Source organism: Sus scrofa, chromosome 7 (assembly GCF_054392235.1).
Source record: "Sus scrofa isolate SSC_HxYL_T2T_F1_AM1 chromosome 7, Sscrofa_HxYL_maternal_Yorkshire_Landrace_v2.0, whole genome shotgun sequence".
Lineage (NCBI taxonomy): Eukaryota > Metazoa > Chordata > Mammalia > Artiodactyla > Suidae > Sus > Sus scrofa.
Window position 1 is genome coordinate 7,634,074 of NC_139389.1, and position 12,104 is coordinate 7,646,177.

General features: G+C 40.1%; 1 protein-coding gene across 5 annotated transcripts in view; it reads left to right on the plus strand.

Annotated features, from left to right (window-relative positions):
* SYCP2L (synaptonemal complex protein 2 like) overlaps positions 1–12,104 on the plus strand; it is a 73,936-nt gene that overhangs the window by 34,503 nt on the left and 27,329 nt on the right. For 4 of the 5 annotated variants that reach the window (XR_002346297.2, XM_021100174.2, XM_084967362.1 and 1 more), the window contains 2 exons: positions 71–152; positions 10,594–10,642. Coding sequence is in view for 4 of the 5 variants with exons in the window: in XM_021100174.2 (XP_020955833.2) it covers positions 71–152; positions 10,594–10,642 (131 nt within the window). In the remaining variant the exon portion in view is untranslated. The remainder of the gene's footprint in view (positions 1–70; positions 153–10,593; positions 10,643–12,104) is intronic. The other variant, XM_021100176.2, reaches the window with a different exon arrangement.

Below are 12,104 nucleotides of genomic sequence, written 5' to 3' on the forward strand. Positions count from 1 at the left end.
CTGAGCGGTATATTTAAATGTCTCCTTGAGATGCTCACCCATTTTTGTTTTTCATTTGCATGCTTGGAAGTTACTTCAGAACTTGAGTACTCTTTAGATTTACAAGAACCCTCAGCCAAAATTCAGGTTCCTGCACTAAATGACCCATCTCGGTAAGTGATGTTCAAAAACTAATAAACCACGTAGATGGCTGTTAATGTGACGAGTTAATTACCATTTGTCTGGGTTTTCTCCTTTCCTGCCTCTGGTCCCGCCCCATACAGGGAGAGAGTGCTCTGTGCTGTTTTTCATAGAAAGATTTGAGCCGGGCTAAAATGTTCTCTTGACCTGTGGGTTTCTACCTTCATACCCCAATGTTATCTTTGGTGTTGCAGTTTTCTGCAGCAGAATACTGAATACCCCTAGGCAGAAAACATGCATACTTGGCATCAATTTATTTGCTATCTTTCCAGGTAAGTCTCTGAAGAATGGGTCACATGTGTGTTTTTTTTTTTTTTAAATAGCTTTATTGAGATATAATTGAAATTAAAAAATGTACCTATTTACAGTACATCTTGAGTTTTGACATGTGTCTACACCCAGGAACCATCACCACAGTCAAGATAAGAACCACATCCATCGTCTCCAAAGCTTTCCTCCTGCCTCTTTGAACTCCCTCCTTCCTGTCCGTCTCCATTCCTGCGCCCACCTCTGGCCATCACTCATCTTCCGGTCACTATAGATGAGTTTGTAGTTTAAAAAATCTTATTTAAATGGAATCAAACAGTAGGCATTCTTTTCTCCCCTAGCTTCCATCATTCGGTGTGATTTGGGATTCACCAATATTCTATCGACAGTTTTATTGAGTGATGGGGAAAATAGTGCATCTGTTCTACCACGACCTGTGTATCCATTCTCCCGTTGATTGGGCATTTGAATTTCCAGTTTTTTGTTGTTACGAATAAAACCCTTCAGATGTCTGTATAAATTCCTGCATGAAGATGTTTTCTTTTCTCTTGGGTAAATACAAGAGTTTCCTGGTGGCCTAGCAGTGAAGGACCTGGTGTTATCACTGCCGTGGTATGGATTTGATCCCTGGCTCGGGAACTTCTGCGTGCTGTGGGCATGGCCAAAAAAAATAAATAAATAAAAGTTCATCTCTTGGGTAAATACATAGGAAGGGGGTGGCTGGATCATGATGTATGTTTAACTTAAAAAAAGCCAAAATAGTTTCCAAAGTTGTTGCAGCCTTTCGCATTCCCACCAGTTCTAGTTTGGGGGCTCTGGTTAGTTGCTAGACCTTCTCATCAATACTCGGGTCTTGCACCTTAGCCATTCCAGTAGCAGTGTAGTTGTATTCCATTGTTTTTAATTTTCAACTCCCTGATGGCGAAGGGTGTTCAGCATCCTTTCATGTGTTTGTTTTCCATCTATATATCATCTTGGGTCAAGTGTCTTCAAATACTTTCCCTATTAAAAAGAAAATGGGTCATTTTGCTTTCTCATGATGGAGTTATAGGCGTCCTTTATGTAGTCCACATACAATTCCTTTATCAGATAAATGTTTTGCATATAGTTTCCTGTCGGTGGCTTTTTAATTTTTATAACTATTTTTTACCAAACGATTCTAAAGTCTAAATGTTCAATGCATTGATTTATTTATCTTTTGTACATTATGCTTTTTTTGTGTGTGTGTGTGACTTACTTGGGAAGTCTTAGGCAAACTCATGATCAATAGTATTTTTCTTGTGTTTTGTTCTAGAAACACAGTTATACTTTTAGAACTTATGTCAGCTTATGGGCCATTTTCTTTTAATTTGGGGGGTATTATGTGAGGTATGAATTAAAGTTCTCTTTCTTTTTTCCCTCCCTTCTTTCTTTGCTTTCTCTCTGAGCTGTCCAATTGTTTGAGACCATTTATTGAAATTGTTATTCTCCCTCCATTGAATTTCCTTGGAAACTTTGGTTGAAAATCAATTAACTTTATGTGTATGGCTCTCTTTCTGCACCCTATTCCGTTCCATTGTTCTCTTTGCCTTTATAGACGATCTGAATTACTGTAGCTTTACTGTATGAACTACCTTCTCTCATTTTGAAATGAGGTGCTGTTAGTCTTCCAACTTTGTTGTTGTTGTTTACAAAAGCTGTTTTGACTGTATTAGGTCCTTCACATTTCATATACATTTTAGAATCACTTTACAAAAAGGTCTGCTGAGATTTTGACCAGGATTGTATTGAGTTTACACAACAGTTTGGGAACAATTGACATCATACAGTTTTGTTTGTCTCATGAACATGCTATGTCTGTTCATTAATGTATGGCTTCTTTAATTCCTCTCAGGAATATTTTGTGGTTTTTAATACGTAAATTTTATATGTATTTTGCTAAATTTATCCTTAAGTACTTCACATCCTTCACTATCATAAATCATTAAATGTCTATGGGTTTATTCTATAGAAATGTGGTTTATTATTTCTGTATATTATTCATATATTCTTGCAACTTTGTTAAACTGACTTATTTGTGGGGGGTAGATTCTATGGGATTTGCCATGTTGAAAATTATTTCACCTATCAATAAGGACAGTTTACTTCTTTCTTTCAGATAAGGGTCACCTTCATTTCTTTTTCTTGCTTATTGGTCCAGCTAAAACTTTAGGTACAGTGTTTAATAGAAATGGGGAGAGCAGATATCTTTGCCTTTTCCTTGATCTTTGGGGGAAAACATTCAGTCTTTCAGCACTAAATATATTATTAGCTGTTAGTTTTACCTAGGTGACCTTAATCAGGTTAAAAGAATTTCCTTCAATTCCTCGTTTTCCGAGAGTTTTTACCAGAAACGGATGTTGCATTTTTGCCAGGCTCATTCTGCATCTGTTGAGATCATGCTATGATTTTTAATTTTTCAGTTAATGTGTTGAATTATAAGGATGGATTTTGGAATATTAAACCAACTTTGCATCCCCGGGATAAAACTCTACTTGGTTGTGATGTATTATCCTTCTTATCTATTGTGGATTCCATTTGCTAAACTTTGTTAATAAGCGTTCCGTCTGTATCCTAAGACATTCTTCAGTGATTTCCCACTGTCATTCCCAGTATTAGTAATTTGTGTCTTGTCTTTTCCTGAACAGTCTGGCTATAGGAAACAGCATTTTGTTTCATTAATTTTTTTTTCTTTTAGTTTTCTGTTTTCTGCTTTGATTTCTGCTTTGAGCTTTATTTGTTTTTCTCTGCTCGCTTGGGTTTCATTTCCCCTTCTGGTTTTCTAGTTGCTTAAGGTGGAAGCTGAAGTCATTGATTGGCAGTCCTTTTCTTCTCTAATACGAGTTCAGTCCTGGATTGCCATTAGGCATTGCTTTAGTTGTATCCCCCACATTTTGGTGGGCTATCATTTTTCTTCATTTCAAAATGCATTTTAATTTTGATTTCTTCTCGACCCATGAGTGAGTTAGAAGTATGCTATTTAATTACTAAATATTTGGGGATTTTCCAGAGATGTTTTTAAATTGATTGCTATTAAATTCTGTTGCGGTTAGAAAACCTACTTGACATGATTTGAATTCATATTTATCTAAAATATGTTATGGGGAGTTTGTGTTGTGGCGCAGTGGAAACGAATCTAACTAGTATCTATGAGGACTTGGGTTCGATCCTTGGCCTCATTCAGTGGGTTAAGAATCTGGCGTTGCCGGGAGCTGTGGTATCGGTTGCAGATGCAGCTCGGATCCCACGTTGCCATGGCTGTGGCGTAGGTTGGCAGCTGGAGCTCTGATTCAACCCCTAGCCTGGGAACTTCCAGATGCCACACATGCCCTAAAAAGCAAAAAAATAAAATAAGATAAAATGTGTTACGGCCCTGAATATGCCTATCTTGGTCAGTGTGCCATGTGCCCTTGTATGGGTGGAGTGTCAAATCAGTGTGTCTTATGTCAGGGTGGTTGGTAATGTCAAGTCCTTTATATCCTCCCTAATAACGTCATCTACTTGTTCTGCCAGTTTTTTTGGTTGTTGTTGTTCTATCAGTTATTAAGAGAGGGATAAACAATATCTGATTATAATTTTTATGAATTTATTTCTCATCTCTTGTTATTGCTAAATGTATTTGAAATCATCATTGGGCATACAATCATTTTAGATGGTTGTGTTTTCTTTATGGATTGACCCTTTATCTTTAGGAAATTTACTTTTTCTTTTGTACCTCTGGCAATATTCTTTGTTCTAAAACCTATTTGGTATAATATTAACATAGCTACTCCAGCTTTCTTTTTATTTGTGTAAGCATGGTATATTTTTTCCAGTCTATATATTTCAGGTGGGCTTATTATATGCGGCATATCGTTGTTTGCTTTTCTAACTCAATATGACAATTTCTGCCCCTTTAATTGGGATATTTAAACCATATTTTTATCATAATTGATATGGTTGCATTTATAGCTATTATCTTGCTGTTTATTTCCTATTTGTCTTGTCTGGCTTTTGCTCCATTTTTCCTTTTTCTGACTTATTTTGGATAAATGGAGTGGTTTTTAAATTGTTCCATTTTATCTCCTTGGTCATTTTGTCAGGTGTAGTTTTTCAGGTTGGTTGGTTTGCCTTTTTTAGCTCTTACTCTATCGATTACACATACATTTTTAACTCATTCCGTCACTTCACACAGGCATCCTTGCCACACCCTGTACTTTCATTTTCTCCTCCTGGTATTTGTGCTACTCTTTGTCCTGCAGTTTACTTGTACGTGTGTTATAAACCCCTCCTGTTATTAGCTTAGGTTTGAGTAATGGATGATCATTTCAAGACACTTGTACATGACTTTGTATCTTATGGAGCCTGTATCCTTCCCACTGCTCTTCACTCCTTTGTGCAGATGGAAGTGTCCATCCGGCCTCATGTTCCTTTGCTTGAAGGACTTCAGTATTTCTTCTTTTGTAGGTCTGCTGGTAATTAATTCTGTTAATTTCTGTATGTCTGATGGAATCTCTTTTAACTTGACTTTTGAAAAATATTTGCACCGGGTGTAGAGTTCCAGGCTAACAGATTGTTTTCTTGTAGCACAGTAAAGATGTTAGGCCATTATTTACTCACTTGATTGCTGTTAAGAACGACAACCGACTTATAATTATCTTTGTTCTTTTATATACAATGCACCCTTCCCCCCCTTGGAGTGTTTTTTCAGATTTTTTTTCCTTTACAGTTACCTTTAAGTAATTTGATCGTGATGTGCCTTGGTGTAGTTTTTTCATGCTTCTTGTGCTTAGGGGTTGGTGAGCTTCTTGGATATGTAGGTTTTTAGATTTTATGAAATGCAGCATATTTCAGCCATTATTTCTTTAGAAAATTTAGTCTTAATTCCTTTCTTCCTCTTCTTTATGATCTCCAATGATACGCATGTTATAATAACTGTTTTACTATCCCTTTCTGTGGTATCAAGTTGGTTTCAATTTTTTTGCTCCTCTTTATGCGTTGTATGCTTCTTGACATGCCTGGTAATTTTCTAGAGTTTGTGGGTTTTTACCTTTGGTATTAAATATTTTTGTATTCAATTAAATATTTTTTAACTTTTTTCTGGGATATGGCTTAGTTGTTTTAAGTTTGTTCCTTTTGAGATACTGGCTTTTAAACCTTGTTAAGTGGGACCAAAGTAGCCTTTAATTGCAATTTATGAAGCTTTCTCATCGGTGAGAACTAGTGCTCTTCAAATTGTTTGAAGGAGACTCACAGTCAGAAATTGATTTAAATTGTGACTCAGTACGCATATGCAAACACATTACGTATGTATTTGAAGCAAATATTTTGCACAATATCTGTTTTACTATGTACAGGAACTTAAATTCTAATATAAGACCTCCTCTCCCGTTAGAAGGTACTCACTCTGTTTCGCTTACTAATAGGTGATGATGTATAGTTGGGAAAACTCTAGTTTAAAATCCCTAATGTAGGCAGTAAATTGGAGGAGTCAGAGACAGAATAAAAGGCAGGAAGTCTGATTAATGAGTGTACAAGCTATCCAGGATAACTCCATGCCAGGGAGCTTCTGGAGGAAGGATGGAATTGCTGGCAGATTGAAGGGACATTATAGAGTGAGGGAGGAGAGGAAGATTCAAAACACCTAAGGCTGTCAACTGGGTAATTGAGATTTCAAGAAGATTTGTAAGTACTGAATATCGGTGCTAGGTTAGACATTAGCCATGGTTGGGAGCTTGGCTTAGCCAGGGGAAAGACCTGGGTTAAACATAGAAACTCAAGTGACATGGTATCTAGATAATTTAGGCATCATCTTTTTTTTTTGTCTTTTTGCTTTTTCTTGAGCCCCACCTGTGGCATATAGAGGTTCCCAGGCTAGGGGTCGAATCGGAGCTGCAGCCCCAGCCTATGCCAGAGTCACAGCAACACGGGATCTGAGCTGCGTCTGCAACCTACACCACAGCTCCCGGCAATGCCGGGTCGTTAACCCACTGAGCGAGGGCAGGGATGGAACCCGCGACCTCATGGTTCCTAGTCGGATTCGTTAACCACTGCGCCACGATGGGAACTCCTCACCCTGCCTTTTAAATTTCTGATTGTGCCATTTCACATATTATTAGCTATCGCTCAGGCTCTTATTTGAATATATGATCAGCTGGCATTTTAGAGTTTTTTCCCCCCACGATATGATAAGTTTGAGATGAGATCAAAGACCTAACTGTTTGGTTTATCACTTGACTCTCCTCTGCCTGTCTCTCTAGATGCCCCCTTCTTTGTTTTTCTTCAGAATAATACAGAATTTCTAGCACTCCCCATCCCTAGTGGGTCATCTTTCTTTTTACTCTATTTTCTCCTCTCTTTTTGAAAACTGACTTCCTATATTTTAGTATTTGGGTAGAGGCTATACCGTGGTAAAGATTATGTTATGGAACTGGATTTGGCTTTTCTACTTAGGAAGTTGGACACATTAATACTTGTGAGTTCAATTTTCTCATCTGTAAAGTGGGAAGATTAACACATGCTTATGTAATGCTTCATACAGTGCCTGGCTTCTGATAAATGTTCAATGAATGGTAGGTTATATTTGATAGAGCAGTAAATAAAGACAGTGTAGGTGGGGAGAGAGAAATTAAGAATTTGGAATTAACTTATACATCCTACTATATATAAAATAGATAACTAACAAAAATAACCAACAAAGACCACTGTAGAGCATAGGAAGCTATGCTATTTTGTAATAACCTATAAGGAAAAAGAATTTGAAAAAGAATATATGTATGTGTATATATACACATAGGTATGTATATATGTGTATGTATAACTGAATCACCTACTGTACACCTGAAACTAACACAACATTATAAATAAAATATACTTCAATTAAAAAAAAACTGGGTAAGAGCATGGGCTCGGGAGGCAAGCTGGCTGGGTTCAAATTCCAGCTCAGTCACTCCCAGGTGGGTGAGTAATCTCAGGCAAGTTAACTTTTCCTCTCCTTGCTCAAATAACCTCATCTAAAACATAGTGATAAGAGGAGTTCCTGTCGTGGCTCAGTGGAAACCAATCTGATTAGTATCCATGAGGACGCAGGTTCGATCCCTGGCTGCCCTCAGTGGATTAAGGATCAGTGTTGCCGTGAGCTGTGGTGTAGGTTGCAGACACAGCTCACATCTGGCGTTGCTGTGGCTGCAGCGTAGGCTGGCGGCTACAGCTCCAATTCGACCCCTGGCCTGGGAACCTCCATATGCCGCTGGTGCGGCCCTAAAAAGACAAAAATAATAGTAATAATAATAAATAAAATAGGAGTTCCCATCGTGGCTCAGCGGTCAATGAACCTGACTAGGAACCTTGAGGTTGCGGGTTCAATCCCTAGCCCCGCTCAGTGGGTTAAGGATCCGGTGTTGCCATGAGCTGTGGTGTAGGTCACAGACGTGGTTAAGATCCAGCATTGCTATGGCTGTGGTGTAGGCCAGAGGCTATAGCTCCAATTCAACCTCTAGCCTGGGAACTTCCATATGCCCCGGGTATGGCCCTAAAAAGCAAAAATAAAATAAATAAATAAATAAATAAAATAGTGTTAATGATATGGCTCTTGGGGTGCGATGACTGAAAGAATTATGACATGTACGGGGAACTCTGCCTGGTGCATAGGAGTACTCAGTAAATGTTAGCTCCTATTACTATTGCTACTGTCAGTAGCAATACTACTGCTTCTATTCATGTTCTGCCCAAACCCTTTTCTTTGCCAGTTACCAAAAAACCCACCTCAGTGATAAGATAATCTCTTAAAATTCCCACCCTTTCGACTTCCCTTCATCGGTCAGGTCGAAATCTAAAGGACCCTAAAGGGTCCGTGGCCCTCCTGGCTCCTGAGAAATGTCGTCGTCAAGGCAGATTCCCAACAGGTCAGGTAAAAGTGCTAAACGTTAGCAACGTTTAGAGAAAGTTGCACACTCATTACTTTCATAGTTGGCCCGTTTTGTGATATGATACCAAAAAATGTGGTTTCGTGTCTTCGGTCAGGCCACATCGTGTCTGTTTTGGTTTTTGCTCTGTTAGGTTCAGTACCATGCCTTCACTGATGGATGGACAAATGAATGAATGAGCAGATCCAGTACCGACGTGGGCTGTCTCTTCATTCCTCTCCCAGAAGAACCACATGATCCCCAAAGGGTCCTAGGGGACGACATTTTCCTCCATTTGTTACAATTTCCTTTATTTACTTCTTTAATCTACGTATGTTATTGTGGCTCCACCTCCCTAGCACTCTTCGAATTACTAGATAATTTTTTCTGTTGTTTTTCTGTGTCAGCGTCGATTGTTTGGGGGCTTTCGGGGTTTACAATTTATATCTGAACAGCTCTATTTATCCTTTTCAGATGCTGGTTTAAAGCACTCTTTCACGCTGTGAAATCTGTTCTTTCTTGACCTTAAGTGGTGAGAGTTTGGAGTTTCCATATGGCTCAATGGATTAAGGACCCAATATTGTCTCTATGAGGATTTGGGTTCCGTCCCTGGCCTCACTCAGTGGGTTAAGGCTCTGATTCAACCCCTAGCCTGGGAACTTCCATATGCTGCAGGTGCAGCCTTAAACAAGAAAAAAAGAAAAAGATGAGCATTCTAAGCCAGGAACAGAATGTACATTTCTACCAAGCATGATCCAGGAGATAAAAAGTAGTGTTTTTATGCCATCTTTGTAGTGAACTGTTCATTTTTCATGACTGTCTTTCAACTAGAAGAGAAATCTTTCCTGTCCTCTCCCTATGCGTCTGCCCCACCCCACTTTCTTGTTCAGGCATTCGGAGTCTCATTCTTGCCTTGAAGACCCTTGGAGCAAAATCCAGCTACCTTCCGATTTCAGCTCTTCCCCTCACATGCATCCCAGAGGCAGTGGGAGCAGGCAGGGCGTTGTGGTAGGTCTGGGAGCGTGTAGAGCTCGGGCTGCCCTGAGCCCTCCTGCCAGGCTGTGCTCTTCCAGCAACCAGCTGCCACTCTCTGTGCCTCCGTGATCCTCATGGATCCTAGTCGGGTTCATTAACCACTGAGCCACGACCGAAACTCCCGCCCTTAACCAGTTTTAAGTGTGCTGTTCCGTGGCATTAAGTCCATTCTCACCGCCATCCACCTTCCTCTGAAACCCTGTCCCCATTAAACAATTCCCAGTTTAACAAAAGTAAAGGATATGAGCTTAATATACAAAAATGGAGCTTCTTTCTCTAGGTGAGCAGATAGACTTATCTTTTGGTTTTTTTGATAACAGTAAACCATAAACATAGTCGGAGGTTAAAATCCAAAATATCCAAGGAACAACTCAATAGCAAAAAGATGACCTGATTTAGAAGATGGGGAAGGGATTTGAAGAGACGCTTCTCCAAAGAAGGTATACACATGGCCCATGAGATATGAGAAGATGCTCAGCGTCACTCATCATCAGGAAAAGCTTTCTTCGGTTTTATTTTAGAAAATTCTTTTAGGAGTTCCTGCGGTGGCTCCGTGGTAAGGAACCCAACTAGTATCCATGAACATGTGGGTTTTGATCCCTGGCCCTGCTCAGTGGGTTAAGAATCCGGCATTCCTGTGGCTGTGGTATTGGCTGCCAGCTGTAGCTCTGATGTGACCCCTAGCCTGTGAATTTCCATGTGTCGTGGCTGTGGCCCGAAAAAGCAAAATAATAAATTACAGTTGATTTACAGTGTTGTGTCAATTTCTGCTGTACAGCAAGATGACTCAGTCTCACACACACACACTCTTTTCCTTGTATTATCTTCCATCATGTTGTGTCACAAGTGATTGGATATAGTTCCTGTGCTGTACGGCAGGACCTCATTTGAGCACGGAGGTGATGCTCAGGCAGAGCCCGGCAGGAAGCACAGCTCATCACTTTCTTGCTGATCTCTCCCTGCCTTCCTCTTCTTTGCATACCTAACAGAGAATGGCTCAGCCAAGGTTTGTTTTAAATAGCCCATTGCTGTCTGGCCGAGGGTCTCTGGAAATGCAGGCAAGAAGTTTGGTGCCAAACGGGCTACTTCCCACCAGCTGGTCTCCCAATCAGAGGGCACGGGAAGGGAAAAAAAAAAAAGTGCTATGCGGTTGGTCAAAGGAGAAGGTGTTGGTGGAACAGTTCCATTAACTCAATCTATTTTGTTTTAGGGACGAGTCTGCTCTTGAGGGTGACAGAAAGCGAGAAACAAGGATGTCGGTAATGGAATAATCACCTTTATTGTTTGGGGGCCGCACTTTAGTTATTTGCGTCTCATCTTCAAACTTTGTCATCGCTCTGCTCTTTTATGTTTCTCAGTTAAATTTATCTTAAGCGTGTTTTAAAAGGGTGTAGTCCACTTTCAAATGGAAAAATCGGCATTAGTGTAACAGAAATAGTTGGTAAGCCCCAGATGAACACAACAGAAAAGAACAGAGTTATATCAAATTGTACTTTTCCTCGTATTAGGCTCTGAGCCTAAAGTCTGTTCTGGCTTTTGTGAAAAAAGATGAGTGGATATAGCACAGGGGACTATATCCAGTGTCCTGGAATAAACCATAGTGGAAAGATATTTTTAAAGAAGAATATAGAGATGTGTACAATGAAGTCACTTGGGCTGCACAACAGGAATTAGCACAACATTGTAAATCAACTATAATTTAAAAGAAAGAAAATGAAAAAAATCGTGAAGTAGAAGTGTTACAAGACGGAACAGCAGCTGAGATTTCTCCTGAATAGAATCCGAAGTGTTCATGCATCATGCTTTGCTCCGAGTCAGCGTCATGGTTTCATTCTTGTGTTGCTCAGTTTCCACCTCTCCCTTGTTCTTGCTTTGGGAAGTGTGGTGCTCTAAGTCTATAGTCGGTGCATTTGAAAGAACCTCTATGTGAACAGTACGTGACAGTTCGTTTTCTTCCCTAAAACTGAAGTCACAGCTTCAAACAAACAAGGCACCTCCTGCTTTCTTTCAGCAGTGGTTCTCCCTCTTAGCTGCCTAGTCCTCCAGTTAGAATCACAGGGAGCCGAAGGTCTTGAAGCCTGAACCTCTTCCTCAGACAAAGAGACTTAACCAATGCAGAGGGATGTCCAGGCATTGTTTGTTTGTTTTTGGGGTTTTTTTCTGCTTTTTGCTTTTTAGGGCCGCACCCATGGCATATGGAGGTTCCCAAGCTAGGGGTCGAATTGGAGCGATAGCCCCTGGCCTACACCACAGCCACAGCAAAGCAGAATCTGAGCTGCGTCTCCAACCACAGCTCAGGGCAACGCCGGATCCTTTAGCCACTGAGTGAGGCCAGGGATCAAACCTGCACCTCATGGTTCCTACTCAGATTTGTTTCTGCTGCACCACAATGGGAACTCCCGTACTGGTTTTTTGTTTAAAAGGCCCCTCCTGGCAATTGGAATATGCAGCCAAATTTAAGAACTACTGCTCTGGATACTTTTGTTTTTGTAAATAAGTTTCAACACCTCTTTGTATTGATCCAAAGAGGCTGGGAAAGCCTTGCTGTGTGGTTGTTCCACTGGGCACATTAGAGGAGGTGAAACTTGCTCTTTGTAGGATGCTGGGCTGAGGAGCCCTGGGGCAAATGTGATGGGTTCCTCAACCTTTTTTTTTTTTTTTTTTTTTTTTTTCCTTGTAAGATGCAAATAGGCCTGGTTTACAAAATTACTTTTAAAAATG